General features: G+C 36.6%; 1 protein-coding gene across 3 annotated transcripts; it reads left to right on the top strand.

Moving 5' to 3' along the window:
• The first annotated feature begins 2,060 nt into the window (after positions 1–2,060).
• On the top strand, positions 2,061–15,514 carry LOC132111603 (TNF receptor-associated factor 3-like). 3 transcript variants are annotated; one of them, XR_009424830.1, is made up of 12 exons: positions 2,061–2,450; positions 8,093–8,349; positions 9,394–9,445; positions 9,609–9,713; positions 9,947–10,111; positions 10,532–10,612; positions 10,775–10,849; positions 10,989–11,081; positions 11,228–11,368; positions 12,092–12,275; positions 13,916–14,933; positions 15,021–15,514. XR_009424830.1 is itself a non-coding variant. In XM_059519051.1 (11 exons), the coding sequence occupies exons 2-11, from the start codon at positions 8,096–8,098 to the stop codon at positions 14,485–14,487; spliced, it is 1,722 nt and encodes a 573-aa protein (XP_059375034.1). In that variant the 5' UTR covers positions 2,061–2,450; positions 8,093–8,095; the 3' UTR covers positions 14,488–15,514. The 3 variants fall into 3 exon arrangements, 2 of the variants coding, with proteins under 2 accessions (XP_059375034.1, XP_059375035.1); XM_059519051.1 differs by having other exon boundaries at positions 13,916–15,514; XM_059519052.1 differs by lacking the exon at positions 10,532–10,612 and having other exon boundaries at positions 13,916–15,514.
• Positions 15,515–16,731: the final 1,217 nt, after the last annotated feature.

Raw genomic sequence — 16,731 nt, 5'->3', positions numbered from 1 at the left:
GTAGTATATAAAAAAATGGGCATGATGCAAAGAAAAATATATATATTTATGATGTTGATTCTTTCAATTATGTCTTTGTAACAAAATATTGTAATAACTTTATTGATGTAATAAAAAAAACTAAAACATAATTTTAGGATTTTAATAATAATAATAATACAAATGTGAATAACACAGTACATCAATCCTGTTAAGTATAATTGAAATACCAATAGTTTTTTTATTAATAATTTGAATTAGTTATTATTATGTATCTTGTATGTATTCTTATACATCTTAATTATTATATTATTTTTTTTTCAGTTAAATATGTTGAAGGGATTTTGCTATTAATTTTTTGCAGTTTATTCAAAGTAATCAAGTTTATTTTACAAACATGTTTTTGTATTGGTTCTATTTTAGTTTTAGATTAGTTAACTATAACAACCCTGCACCAATGCAACCAACACTTTTCATTTGCTAGTGGGTTCATCCATACAGTCGTGGCCAAAAGTTTTGAGAATTACATAAATATTGGAAATTGGAAAAGTTGCTGCTTAAGTTTTTATAATAGCAATTTGCATATACTCCAGAATGTTATGAAGAGTGATCAGATGAATTGCATAGTCCTTCTTTGCCATGAAAATTAACTTAATCCCAAAAAAACCTTTCCACTGCATTTCATTGCTGTCATTAAAGGACCTGCTGAGATCATTTCAGTAATCGTCTTGTTAACTCAGGTGAGAATGTTGATGAGCACAAGGCTGGAGATCATTATGTCAGGCTGATTGGGTTAGAATGGCAGACTTGACATGTTAAAAGCAGGGTGATGCTTGAAATCATTGTTCTTCCATTGTTAACCATGGTGACCTGCAAAGAAACGCGTGCAGCCATCATTGCATTGCATAAAAATGGCTTCACAGGCAAGGATATTGTGGCTACTAAGATTGCAACTAAATCAACAATTTATAGGATCATCAAGAACTTCAAGGAAAGAGGTTCAATTCTTGTAAAGAAGGCTTCAGGGCGTCCAAGAAAGTCCAGCAAGCGCCAGGATCATCTCCTAAAGAGGATTCAGCTGCGGGATCGGAGTGCCACCAGTGCAGAGCTTGCTCAGGAATGGCAGCAGGCAGGTGTGAGCGCATCTGCACGCACAGTGAGGCCAAGACTTTTGGAAGATGGCCTGGTGTCAAGAAGGGCAGCAAAGAAGCCACTTCTAAATATGAAGCCATGAATAAAGAATGGTACCAAAACACCCTCCAACAGCAACTTCTTCCAACAATCCAACAACAGTTTGGTGAAGAACAATGCATTTTCCAGCACGATGGAGCACCGTGCCATAAGGCAAAAGTGATAACTAAGTGGCTCGGGGACCAGAATGTTGAAATTTTGGGTCCATGGCCTGGAAACTCCCCAGATCTTAATCCCATTGAGAACTTGTGGTCAATCCTCAAGAGGTGGATGGACAAACAAAAACCCACTAATTCTGACAAACTCCAAGAAGTGATTATGAAATAATGGGTTGCTATCAGTCAGGATTTGGCCCAGAAGTTGATTGAGAGCATGCCCAGTCGAATTGCAGAGGTCCTGAAAAAGAAGGGTCAACACTGCAAATACTGACTCTTTGCATAAATGTCATGTAATTGTCGATAAAAGCCTTTGAAACGTATGAAGTGCTTGTAATTATATTTCAGTACATCACAGAAACAACTGAAACAAAGATCTAAAAGCAGTTTAGCAGCAAACATTTTGAAAACTAATATTTATGTAATTCTCAAAACTTTTGGCCACGACTGTACAGTGACCTGTCACACACACACACACACACACACACACAAAGGGTAGTTCCATCAAATGCAATCAAAAGCATCGTTCAGGTGTTCGGTAAACGCAGTAAGTTTAATTAGATTCCTTCAACTTACTCAGTATGTCAACAGATTTGGTCAGTAATGCATGCATCTCAAAGATCATCACCTTTTAGAAACACGTGGAAAAGAAAAGCAAAGAGCCGCTGAAGTGAACACTGTTCTATCACGGATTGGACTGAATCTCTGGCTCCACCCAGCGGCCACACGCCTCACCGCAACCTATTCTTCCTCTATGGCGTCCTTTTACAACCAGCTACATTTTTTTCATGACGGGGATTTCCTGAGGAAGTCAGACCAGGGGGCTTTCCAGTGAAGTACTAGACTTGATATCATAGCACCCTGCCACAGTGGCGGCTTCTCTACCTTTTCGTGTACCTCAACCGAGTCGTTTTTGGAACATTCCGATGTCAAAATGACCCGATTCGATCCTTCGGCCGTTGTAGCCTGTTTGAGAAGCGAGGACGGAGCCGTGGCCGCGTAAATTTGGACGTTGTTGTCTCGGTGTGTCTGTCATATGAGTGGACCTTCCGTGGCTCCTTTGGTGAAATTCTTCGGAGAAACACGGTTGGATCATCGGACGACAACGTTGACCAACTGATTCATGTAAGTGGATGGCTATTCCACAGATCCACATGTAAACTAACGTGTAGCTCATGTTAGTGGGAGGTAAAGTCTATGGGTTCACCTAACGTACAGTAACTTAGATGTTCACCTGCTCTCTTTACTGTCTCCTGAGCAAATATGGATCTTCTGGGTGCTGATTCTTTAAAGTTGGGCTATCAATATGTTTCCAGGTTAAATCCCGAACAGCTGCTTTACAGCTTCATGATAGATGTTAGACGACCTTCTCACCTTTGCATGCAAGTGTGTGGTGTACTTTTGCTTTTATTATGAGCACAACTCTGATCTTCTTGCATTTAAGGGTCTATAAATTTCACATGTATGTTTAGGTAATATTACACCAAGAAGAAGAATATTAAAACTATCATTAAATTCAGTATTAAGTAGGAAAGAGTAAATACAGATTGCCAGTCTGTCTCTATTTAAATACACCGATGAAAAAAATAGCCAGTGGACAGACGCAGTTTGAAACATGTGCTGCTGTGTGCAGATCAAAACTGAGACTGTTTGAATCCAGCTCAGTTCAGTTTCACTCTCAGAATAACACGGTGAAGTGTTGTGATACACTGCAGGGAACACATTTGGGGCTTGATTTCAAAAGAAGTTGGAGCAGACGCTCTTCTGAAAGCAGAAGGAGGCTGAGAAGATGACATAAGCCAACCTTCTTCCTTTGCATTTTCACATGCAGTAACCCCATTAATTTACCCATCACACCTTCATCATGTGTTCACATATGAAATGTTTTTTATATTCCTGTAAGTGACCTATAGTAGTCACACACGTCTTCCTCTAGTAAAAGGTCAGGCCAGAAAGAGGTGATATTCCCCTTCTTACTTCTCTTTCATTTTTGTTATGAGATCTCCTGCAGTGAAAATACATTCAAAGAATCTGTATTACCTTGATGCTACTCGGCTCTAAACTAACTGTCTGAAATGTATTGTGTTACACTTTTCACCTGAAGCTCTCTCTGGTATTATGTTCTTTATGGGATGGATTCGTGCTTAACGCTAGCATTGCTTAGTCTTGTCGCATTTATTTTCATTATTTTTATATCTTGGTTTGAAGTCGCATGTTTTACATTTTTAATTATATAAACTATGAATGCACTGATAATATGGGACACATTTTTGTTGTTCACCTTTCTTTTTTTTAATCATATCGCTCTAAATTATACCATTAAATAATAGTTCACCTAAAAATGAAAATGCTGTCCTTATTTGCTTACCGTCGTTCTAAACCTGAATGACCTGAATGTCTCCATGAAATGAAAGAAAAAGGTGAAACGGTTCATTCATTGAATGGAAAAGAGAGTCTGGGACAGTCTGCTAAACATCTTTTGTTTTCTACAAAAGAAAAAAAGGAACAGTATTAGAACATAAATGTAAATGATTTTTGGTTGAAGTGTCCCTTTGAATTGGTCACAATTTCAAGTTGTTTTTTTTCCAAGTTGTTAACTTTAACTGTGCTATTTTGACAAGTTTAAACTACCGTTTAAAAGTTTGGGGTCAACCTTTTACTCCAGACCTTTGAACGGTGGTGTATATTAATTTTTGTTCATACAATTAATTTATTATTTTTTTATTTATTTTTTTTAGATTTGGATAAGGTCCCGTAATTCTATGGCCCTATGATTTCCGGGATTAGGAAAACGCGGACATAAATCCCTTTTGTTTGCCAAAAAAATACAGTTTGCTTCGTTTTCAACAATTAATTGATAAATGAAATTAATGTTTTATGCCTTGATTTAATAACCAGAAAAATGTAAATACATAACACAGAATTTCTGAGGGAAAAAAAATTATAAGGGTAATTTAAGAAAAAAAAAAAGAATAAATTAAGTTGTTTTATGCATTCAAATTATAAGATACTACTAAAACACAAAATTTGGTAACAATAACAAATATGGTGTTGTTAATAAATAAAACATTTTATAGGGCCCTAAACATGCAGTTTTTGTTAAATGTTTATTAAATCGATGTGAAAATGTATACGTTTTGTGGTTTTAATTAATTAAACATGCTTTTTTATTAATAAACTTAACTATTAAAAGGGAGTGGAGAAAATTTATAAAAAAAAAAAAAAAAAAAAACACAGAATACAGAAAATTTTTAATGGAAAAAACAGAATTTGGAAAAAAATGAAACATAATTTAGGAAAAAAAATCAAACGGATTTCACAGGGCCCTAACGTAATTCCTGGTATAAACAATAGTTTACTAGCAGCTTCCTTATTTTTTTTTTCTTAATGTGTGTTTATGTGCTTGCTTGCGTGTATGCGTGTGTGTGGGTGTGTATGTGTATGTGTATTGTCAGCAGTGACAGAGAGGAATGAGGCAGCAAATGGAAAAGCCCCTTAAATATTCCTGGAAATCCCTGGAGAACTGCACATTCTGGTCAGCCACCAGAACATGGATTTTTTTATTTGTGCTTAGTTGAATATTTCTTCTATGTGTTTGTGTAGTTGGATGTTTTTCTTTCTCAGAGTTTGTGGATTATTTCAGGGACAGTTTTATCCACACTTGTGGGTGGGTTTATTTTTGAGTGCAGCCTGCAGTGTGAGATGAGAGATAAAGACAGGGAAATACCTGTGCACCTGAAGTAAAACAGAAACAAAATCAGGGACAGAGCCACTAAACTTTCCAGCTTAACTAAATGGGAATATTTGCGTTTGTTTTTTTTAGTGTCCAGTAAGGATAGAGCTGACATTAGCTCAGTTACTATCGTCATAATTTGATGAAAGGTGTGTTGAGCCATGGAAAGTATTTGTGAAACACCCTCGCTAAGGCTGTAACGTGTTACATACGTCATATAGGATTAAACTTTTCTTGCTGAGAGTGTGAATAATTTTATGGGTGTGACTATGTGTGTGTGTGTGTGTGTGAGCATGTCATCTACCTCCCAAAGCCATTAATATGGGCAACAAACCTTTAATCGGTTGAAGAAAATAAGATTGCCTATCCAAAAATTGTTTTAATGGTTTTTAGCATGCTGTGTGGTTGCTATTATGTCAAAAAATTATAATCACAATTATGTTGGTCAATATTGAGATAATGATTATTTAACATCATTACTCGGTGACTTTGGAAACATCATGCATTTATTGAACTTTTTTTTAAGTGGATATTTTAATTATATCTCAGTTAAATAATTGAAAAACAAATAAGTACAAATAAATATACACATTTAAATAAATAGTACAATGGTAAAAAAAAAGAAAGAAAATAAAGCGAGAATAAATTGCAAATGAAAACCTATCAGTATGTTCGACCAAACAGGTCCATAATAGCGAAAAGTAATGTTTTATCATTTTGTTAATAATTTTTCGAAGCCATAATTGTGATTAAAAATATATTTATTATTAATCTTCCGGGTGCAAGTAAACGTTTGAGTCACATTTTTCAATGTAAGTTAATGGAATTTTTCAGCCATTTTGTCATTCAGCAGTCATAAATAATCAAGCTGATTGGTTGAAAAAGTAGTAGCACACCTCTCCTCAACAAGCCTCACAATTTTAGGTACCATTTTTGTCTGTAGTACAGTCGGGAATGTAGTAGTGCGGGAATGAGTTTCATGCTGAAGTTTGCTACTTAGTGTTAGTAGTTTGTTCAACCTCGAATATGCCTTAGCCAACAACAATAATAATGTTTTTCATCGAGACCTGTTGTTTGTCACTGGAAGCTAGACCAAACCATTTCAAGTGTTCTATGACTGCGCTCTAATTTCCCAATTGAAAATATCTTTTTGAAAAGTTTACCTACCTTCATAAAACTGCACCATAAATAGCTATAATTTCAGTTTCTTTTTTTGTCGGAAAGTCTCTGTACTGGAGAAGAGGCATGTGCGGTGGGTCCCAGTCACTCTTTGTGGAATAACTGTGGTATCCTCTTCTTAAAGGAATTCTAACGGCGTTCAGCAATGGAGCCGGGACCTTCCTGCATGAGCGGTTAGTGTGTAGCTGGCTCAAAGGGGAGATATTATTAGAGCTAGTGTCTATGTCTGTTATGAAGGGATTTCCCAGTCTGAGAGCTGCCGGTCAGGAGCTGTTGATGTGGCAATGTAAGCACAATGTTTAAGCGTTGCCTCGGTGGCAGGCATTAGAATCTGAAAATGTGACTAACTTCTATCTGTCTGACATTGGCGTGAGATGTGAAACAGGCAGAGAGGCAGAAGTCAAGCCGCTGTGATGTCAGACGGCATTTAAGAGGTTAATAGGTCTCACGACGCCCTCATCACTTTGCTTTGCCATCATGTTTTTCATAAGCAGTTTTGAAATGAAAATGCTGACATCATTTTATAACAGTTTGGTCTTGTGTGTATCAGAAATACTGTTTTTGTAAAGGTGGAAAGACAAATATACTTTTTATTTAAAAAATGAACAATTATTTATAGTGTAGGGCAAAGATTCGTTTTGAATAGGGATTTTACAATGATTTATTTTTTTCTTCAAAAATTAAATTAAATGTAATTTAATTATGAACATTTTTTTGTGGGCCGTTTATTGACTTGACATTTATTATCAACCATATTGGCCAGAATTGAATTTTGGTGTATATCACTAATGATAAATCATTGATATCATTTTTTTTTACATTTTATTACTGTGATGTTATTCCTTTATTAAATGTATTATATCAAAAAGGAATGTTTTAGCAGCCATTTCTTTTCATCAATGTTTAAAACAGTTGTGCAGCTTCATATTTCTGTGGAAACAATGATAGATTTTTTTTCTCAGGATTCTTTGATTAACAGAAAATTTTAAATAACAGCATTTCTTTGAAATATCATAAATGTCTTTACTGTTACTTTTGATTAATTGAACATGTCCTTAAATAAAAACACTGTTGATTTCATTCTTTTGAATGGTAAAATGTATATTCCACAGCAATGTAATGGTATATTTGAAGGAGTTCCTATATATCCTGTGCACTTGCATTTATTTATTATTAATTAATTAATTATTTTTTAACGTAGTCATTTATAGTTGTCTTCAAAGCTAATTTCAAGCATTTCCACTCATTTCCACAGCTAATGTGCTGAAATATACCGGTGGTTTCTCTGGTAGGACACCTGTGTGAACAGGAACTGACTCATTCATCCAGTAAAATCACCTTGGGACTAGTAAAAATAATTACAAGAGTGAAGTTAGTCAACTAAAAGTCAAGCTTAATTTGTTTGCAGATGCCACTTGGATTGATGTGTTGTTGACATTTTAAGTGTGTCTTAAGTGGTAGTCATGCCTTAATCCATCAAACTCTTCTGATTTAATAAGGTTTAAACAGTATTTCTACTAAACACACTTGTGTTCTTGAAACAATGGCAGTGAAGCAACCACAAATTGGTGTTTGCCAAGGGGGTCTGGCTCCAATCAGACAACAGCCCATTCCATTTTGGTTTAAGTCATGTTTCCCATAGAGTACAGAAATCTTGACAGCTTCAATCTGGACAAGAAAGAATTGAATGTGCCAAAGATAACAGTAGACTGTCCTGTTTCGTCTTTCAGGATGTTGTGGTTTTGGAAGTCATTGTAAACTTTTTCTGTTACTAAGATGTACAGCGTTTCAGTTTTTCTCATTGACATGTTATGGGGTGTTGAGTTTAGATCCTCATCTGTCTGGTTTTCTTCAGGTCATGTCCGCAGGGCGTAATGTGGAACAGCAGATTGCCCTGCAGCAGCGTCCTCCATCTCTTGCCGTGCCCTCCATGGCCCAGCGGCCCAGGCATGACCCAGGTTTCTTGCCCATCCACGGTGGCTTCAGGGACCGATTTGTCACAACGCCTGAGGCCAAGTATTGCTGCGAGTCTTGCAGGCTAGTGCTCTGTAACCCTCGACAAACTGAGTGTGGACATCGCTTCTGCGAGAGCTGCATCGCAGACTTGCTCAGGTGGGCGACGGTTCATCAGTGAGCTTCATATGAATGCTGTGATAATAAAGAAGCTGCAGTATCACAAGCCAAGGAATAAGCAAAGCAGTTTTAGATATTTATTAGCATAAAGGTTCCTACATATTTCTTGTCGTAAGAGATTCGACAGTACTAACCTGCGCAAAATGGAAAATGCCATTTACATTTTTTCCAGTATGAAAAGTATGTTTCATACTAGATGCTAGTAGGGGTTAAAGAGAAAAAAAAAATTATTTTGAGAGATAACGTGTGATTTTGGAATGATAGATGTGTGGTTCAGTGGAATAGTTAATGAGAGGTCAGATGACAAATCTGGTGACAAAATTGAAATGTTATTTTCCCATTGTGAGAGGAGAATAAAAAAGAAACATCATCAAATAGAGCCAAAAAAATGCTGTTTCATTGATTTGGATGTGACCACACCGTGTCTTGGGTGCATTTACACCTGGATGTTATTAAGTGATGTTTGATTGTGATCTAAATTGCTGAAAATGCATGTTATTGCCAGTGTTGCTAAATTTGATTGAAATCAGGGGTTCTCAGCTAGCAAACCTCCAATGAGGTTTATAAATTTAATTCAAACAGGTAAAATTACCTTACATTTATTCTTTAAAATAACAGGGTTTATATTGTCTAGAAAAAAACTTGAATTGACGAGGTAGCCTAATTTTTTAAGTGTGATTTCTAAGCCTGGAAAAGTAGTGTAAGTGAATACAATTATTCCATGTGCGTTTTTATCATAAATATACATTTTTTTCTAGTTATTATCAACTTTCAAATATTTTATTCAGTAGAATTTTTTTTTTTACTTATTCAGTAAATCACAAACAACTGGAAAAGTCACAGGGCCTTTGTATGTTGTTGTAGATGATAGGGTGCACTTGAAGTCAAAAAGGTTCAGAACTACTGATCTAAACAGCATTGCAAATAAATCTTGGAGTATTCTTATTATTTTTATAAAAAAAAATGTAGGTCATTTGAACTATGGAAACAATTTGCTTACAGCTGGATCTGACTTTTTTTCAGTAAGCCTACCCCAGAATGTCCAGCTGATTTAGAACCACTCTTTGAAGATAAGGTAAGAAAGTGAAGCCAAAACTTACAAGGACACACCCACTCCATTACATACTAAATCTCACTCACACAGCAAGTGAAAGTAATGTGGGCCATATAACAGGCACACAACACATCTCTTTTATACAGGCCCTGTAATGGATTTTTTGTCTTTCTTATGATGATAGATATTCCGGGATGTTTGCTGCAAAAGGGAAATTATGGCTCTGAAAGTCTACTGCCGAAGTGAGAAAAATGGATGTAAAGAACAAATGAGTTTACAGCAGGTCATGGTAAGTCTTATGATTCTCAGATACAATAGTCTACATATCATATGGTGAATTCCTCCCGACTAGAACCTGCCTCGAGCGCAGAGAAATGTGAGCCTAGACTTAAACCAACTTGCACATCATTTTCTGAGTGCGAGAATGGCGAATGTAGTTGCATTGATATAGTACATGTGTTATGTTTCAGATGACCTTTTTAGGTAAAGGTAAAATTCAGATTGCTTTATGTCTTTGAACAGGACCATTTGGAAGTTTGTCCGTACTTCGAGGTGCCGTGCCCCTTGGGAAAGTGTAAAGAGAAGATGATGAGGAAAGACATGTCTGAGCACTTGAGCCGCAAATGCAAACACAGAGAGATAACCTGTGAATTCTGCAATCACAAGATGGCCCTCACTGACTTACAGGTAACACACATTACCCAAAACCCCCCAGTTCCCATAAAAGGACCTGAAAACTAATGGAAAGTACTTAGAAATTTGTGAGATCTTTTTTCAGTTATCATTGAGTTTTTTTGTCCTGGATTGGAATTAGTGGACGTCTCAGTTCCTCTATGAGAAGTATTCCCCTTGTGTTCTATCATTAATGTCCCATGACATTTGAGTTTCACATTTGTACAAGGAACTTAGGGGAATCTCCCGTTATGCTGACTGTCATTTAGAGAATGTGTGTTTTTACTTCATGATCGCTCTCTGTTTTTTCCGCCTGGTTGATCCTGTCATTATTACCCCACAGTTTTTTTTAACCATTAGCATCTTGAACCATGAAAGTGGCAGAATGCAGTATGTTTTAGTGCATTTCAGTCTAGCAGTCATCTCTCTTTACAGAAACACAAAGATGCAGTCTGTCCTGCATTTCCTGTAGCATGCCCTAATCAGTGCTCATTTTCTTCCATTCTAAGAAGTGAGGTAGGCTTGGAGTGCACTCAGCATTACTTTTGATTTACTAACTTGTGTGTGTGTGTGTGTGTGTGTTTGCTTTTAAATGCATGAATGATTAAATTAGTTATAAATGAATGAAAAAGGCTGATGAATTGTGATGTATTTATGAGTTGAATGTGTCTCTTATAGCTATCCATTCATCAGCATGACTGTCCAAAGGCCCAGGTGACCTGCTCCTTTATTCGATATGGATGCTCTTTTAAGGTGAGCAGATATTGATTTAAAGGAAATTAGAAATGTACTAACATTGCAGTAGTGTAGTGCCTCAGTGTTGATTAAAAAACATATATGAAAAATATTTTTGGTGTAGTTTTTTACTAATATGCATCTGATTATTTTAAAGGGGCTGAATCAAGAGATGAGGGAACATGAGTCCAGTTTTGCATCTGAGCACTTGAGAATGATGGTGGTCAGAAACACCACACTAGAGGCCAAGGTAGACATTTATAAACATTAAATTTAACATGTCAGAAACAAAGAAACGGCTGTTTTTGGTGTGAAAATGAAGACTCTTTTTCCCTGTTCATATGTTCATACATGTAGTCAGATTAAACGCATGCACTGATCTATCTGTGCGTGTAGGTAGAGGATGTTAAGAGCGAGCTGATGGAGCGTTATAAAGTTCTGCCCAGCCTCAGCAGTCGTCTTGCAGAGGTTGAGATTCAGAATGAGGAGATGAGAGAAAAGATTAGGCAGCTGGATCAGAAGGTTGCCAGTGTGCAGGTGAGAGCCGTGACCAAGTAGTGGTTTTATTTTCTATTGAGTCATTTGGTGAAGCTAAAAATAACTTCTACTTTGTATATAGTGACATACATCTGTTCTACTGTGCAGTACTTCAATCTGACACAGGTTTTAATGCCTTTGTTTTGGGACATGCCTTCTACAGTGAAAATAAAACCTAAAAAAAAAGCATTTGTATAAATAAACAAAATAAACACTACCTGTCAAAATCTTTTACGTTTTTATATATTAAGTAATTTTTTTAAGAAATGAATACTTTCATCCAGCAAGAACACTTAAAATGTATTAAAAGTGACAGCAAAAAGATTTAGAATGTTAAAATAGTTCTTTTGAAAAAGTTATTTGTTCTTTTGAACCTTCAAGTCATTAAAAAAAATATCATGGTTTCCACAAAATTATAAAGCAGCACAATTGTTTTATTTTATTTTTTTAATGATTTTGACATTGAAGACTTATAATGGCTGCTGAAAATTCAGCTTGACCATCATAGGAATAAATAACATTTTGATAATAATTTGTAATTTTGATCAAATAAATGGAGACTTATTGAGCATAAGAAACTTTAAAAAGTTTTTAAAAAGTTTTTTTTTTTTTTTTTTTTTGCCAGACTTAACTTAAAAACGCAGAGACCCAGCTGTGAAATATTACAATCTCTGATTAAAACACTTCAATAAGTTCTCTAAATGTTTGTGTTTGTGTATGTAGAAGTTGATGAGCACTCACTCAGAGAAAATGCTTGAGGTTGAAATGGAGCTGCGGGAGCTTCGTCCTCTGCGAGCTATGAGGGAGGAGGTGGAGGCTCTGAGAGGGTCTGTGGAGAGCATGCGTTCAATTGTAGCTTCTCTTGATTCGGGTCGTGTTGGTTCCAGTCCTGGTTCTCACACTCTGGGTAATTTCAAACATTTCAAATACAGGTGCATCTCAAAAAATTCGAATATCATGGAAAAGTTCTTTTATTTTTTGTCATTTAATTCAAAAATGCAAACTTTCTTATATTCTAGATTCATTGCGCACAAACTGAAATATTTCAAGAGTTTCTGGTTTGAATTCTGATGGTTATGACTTACAGTTTAGGAAAATAAAAAAAGTCAGTATCTCAAAAAATGTGATATTTTCTCAAAGATCAATCAAAAAAAGATTTACAAAACAGAAATGTTCTCTAAAGCAGGTTTAATTATGTACTCAATACTTGGTTGGGGCTCCTTTTGCATGAATATCTGCTTCAATACAGCGTGGCATGGAGGCGATCAGCCTGTGGCACTGCTGAGGAATTATTAAAGCCCAGGTTGTTTGAAAGCGGCCTTCAGCTCCTCTGTATTGTTTGTCAGATTTTACTTATCTACCTCTTCACAATACCCCATAGATTCTCTGTGAGGTTCAGGTCAGGTGAGTTGGCTGGCCAATCAAGCACAGTAATATCATGGTCAGCAAACCACTTGGAAGTGGTTTTGGCACTGTGGGAAGGTGCTAAATTTCTGCTGCAAAATGAAATCAGCATCTCCATAAAGCTTGTCAGCAGATAAAGTGCTCAAATCTCCTGGTAGATGGGTCCACTGACTTTGGACTTGATAAAACACAATGGTCCAACACCAGCAGACGTTTCGGCACCCAAATTATCTCTGACTTCAGTAACCTCACACTGGACTTTGGATTCTGTCCCTCTCCGGTCTTCCTCCAGACTTCAGACCTTGATTTCCAAATGAAATACTAAAATTACTTTCATCTCAAAAGAGGACCGTGGACCACTGAGCAACAGTCCAGTTCTTTTTCTCCCCCCAGGTGAAATGCTTCTGACATTTTCTTTCTGGTTCAGGAGTGGCTTGGTTCTAGGAATGTGACAGCTGTAGCCCTTTTCTTGAAGATGTCTGAGCGTGATGACTCTTGATGCACTGACTCCAGCTTCAGTCCACTCTTTGTGAAGCTCTCCCAAGTTCTTGAATCGTCTTTTCCTGACAATCTTCCCAAGGCTGTGATCATCACTGTTGCTTGTGCACCATTTCCTACCACACTTTTTCCTTCCAGTCAACTCTCTATGAATATATTTTGATACAGCACTCTGTGAACAGCCAACCCTTTCAGCAATGACTTCTGTGGCTTACACTCCTTGTGGAGGGTGTCTGATTGTCTTCTGGACAACTGTCAAGTCGGTAGTCTTTCCCATAATTGTGGTTGCATGTTCTAAACTAGCCGAAGAGTTTCCCAGTATTTATATTCAAAATTAATCAAACTAATCAAGCTCAAAATGGAATATTCAAATTTTTTGAGATACTGAATTTTTAATTTTCCTAAGCTGTAAGTCATGGCCATCACAATTAAAACAAAAAATCTCTTAAAATATTTCAGTTTGTGTGCAATGAATCTAGAATATAAGAAAGTTTGCTTTTTTAAATTAAATTACAAAACATAGAGACCTTTTCCGTGATATTCAAATTTTTTGAGATGCACCTGTACACCTCAATGATAATATATTATACCAAGTACATGTGTATTCACAACATTGTTTTTAACACATTTGAATATTGTCACCAGGCTCCTTAGAGCAGCAGCTCTCACGTCACGATGATTTGATGAGTGTCCATGACATCCGCCTGGCAGAGATGGACCTGAAGCTGCAGGTGTTGGAGACGGCCAGCTTCAACGGTGTGCTCATTTGGAAGATCCGTGACTACAAAAGAAGGAAACAGGAAGCTGTGGTCTCTAAAAACCTCTCACTCTACAGCCAGCCCTTCTACACGGGCTATTTCGGCTACAAGATGTGTGCCCGCGTCTATCTCAATGGGGACGGAATGGGTAAAGGCACACATCTCTCGCTCTTTTTCGTGGTCATGCGCGGAGAATATGACGCCTTGCTGCCATGGCCTTTCAAACAGAAAGTAACATTAATGTTAATGGACCAGGGGCCGGCGCGGAAACACTTAGGTGATGCCTTCAAACCGGACCCCAATAGCAGTAGCTTTCGCCGGCCCACTGTTGAAATGAACATAGCCTCGGGTTGTCCACTCTTTGTGGCTCAGACTGTCCTGGAGAATGGAACCTACATCAAAGATGACTCCATCTTCATCAAGGTGACTGTAGACACCTCGGACCTCCCGGACCCTTGAATTCAGCTTCACTGGGTCCAGATATCAAGTCACGTAGCCCTCCCAGCCAAGACTTAGAAGAGCAGGGCTGAGAGAGGCAGAACTCAGGACAAGTTTGGGTTTAGAACAGTCCGAGCCGTCAGCTTGTGCTGGTGAGATGGTGCGCTCTTCGTGAAACAGCAGTGCCTTGCATTGGCTAGATCGTTTTGGGCTTTTGCTGAAGATTTGAGCAGATGAAATCAACCACATAAAATGCAGTGAAGTCAACTCTAATCAACCAAGAGAATGTGAATGTCTCTGGATCTACAGGACGAGGTGAAATGAAAGTGAATGATGCCTAGATGATGTGTTGGTTGGCTAACATCCACCCTTCATGTTAGCCTTCAATGAGTATGAATGTGTTTGAGGCTAATGGTCATCTCTCATACTGGCTGTCTAGAAGTCTGGAAGTCAATCCTTCATGTTTGGTAATCATGACAAGCTTTGTATTGGTGGGTTTTTTTGGTAGTTTTGTACCATATGCAAATATTGAACTGACATCTGTTGTGTTGTAGTGGTTTGTCGATGGACAGTTGATGTGGAGTGGAATTTTGTGCGGGCAGAGGTGAATGTGTTTCTGTGTAGTCGATATAAAGGACCTGACTACAGAGCATTCATGAAGGACATCATTGGCACTAAACAGTGACCCTGCAAGGGTTCCATTGTCAAAAAAAGCAAAACCTCAGTTTTTATGCATGTAAACCTATTCTTACATGACTTAGCCTTCTCTGCGTTTACCACTTTGACACATTATTTTTGTAATGTTCTAATTAATAGATGCTATGCATCAGAATCTATTGTCCTTTTTTTGTTTTGTATTTTATTTTTGAAAACAGTTTGTAATGATGCCTTTATTCCTCTAGCCATGCTGCCGGAGACACACACAATAATCCAGATCATTTTTGATGGTAGGGATGATTTTTGCACAAGTATTGTTTGAATGTGTAATATATGTATAAATATATCAATATAAAGATATTTGAAAAACATTCTGAATTCTTTTCATAAATGTCAAGGTGAAGTCTATTTTTTTTTTTTTTTTTTTACCTGAGAGTAACTGATACCTACCTTACTAGACTACGAGACTGCATTTATTCCTTTGTGTGCAGTTACGCAAATGTTTTGCTAGAAAAAGTATCAAATTAGAACTTTTTTGTTCTCACAAACTAATACCATTATGCAAAAAAATATATATATATTTTTTTCCACCTGATGTCTTATGATGGGAAGGTCAGTTCCCATAATTCCCATAAAGTCTCTTTTTTTTTTTCATTGAGATACTGCTACACTTAATAATAATAATAATAATAATAATAATTTAAATGTATTAAATGGCAGGATTAATATCTATAATTAATACCTGACACCAATAACAAAAAAGATTGGGAATATGTAAGAGGTCTAAACAATCATTTACACCTAATTAATAACATTAGTTTTTCTTAAAAATCTTTGATGGCATTGGTAGAATTGGAAATAAACTATCTAGAGCTTTAAAAAGTAATTAAACGGGGTGGTGATGGCGCAGTGGATAAGACACATGCCTTTGGTGTGAGTGACATGGGTTCAAATCCACTGAAACACCAATGTGTCCCTGAGCAAGACACTTAACCCCTAATTGCTCCAGAGGCGTGTGACCTCTGACATATATAGCAATTGTAAGTCGCATCCAAAGCGTCAGCTAAATGTATATGTAATTATCTGAAGACAAGAACTCCAAGGCACTCGAATATCTCAGTGAAAAAATTAAAAAGCCTTTATTACATTCTTGGCTTGCTTTTTTTTAAAAATGGTGAGAGGTTCACCTACGCGTTGCGGCTACATGCCTTCATCAGGGTGTGTATTACAAACAATGTCTCAGTTCATTTAACAACAGCTAATTAATCAAATTAGAAACACCTGGTCACTCTGTGTAAAGCAACTCAAAGAGAGGTAAAAAAGAAAGGAAATTCAAATTGCATCTCTTACACAAAAGTCATAAAGTGTGAAACTATCATTATAAATATAATAATATCAGCATAAATATAATGCATGAGACAAAAAAACAAAAAATTAAAAAAACAAAACAAAAAAAAAATCAAACCATCTCACACAAAAATAATAAATCATGGAATTATCATCATAAATATAATGAATGAGAGACAAAAGAAAAAAAAAAGAAAAAAATTCATTTAAGAAATGGTACAAAGTCTAACTCTCAATTTAAGCCTGGACATGTAGTTGCTT

This window comes from Carassius carassius, chromosome 31, assembly GCF_963082965.1.
Source record: "Carassius carassius chromosome 31, fCarCar2.1, whole genome shotgun sequence".
NCBI lineage: Eukaryota > Metazoa > Chordata > Actinopteri > Cypriniformes > Cyprinidae > Carassius > Carassius carassius.
This window is presented reverse-complemented; position numbering and strand designations above follow the sequence as displayed.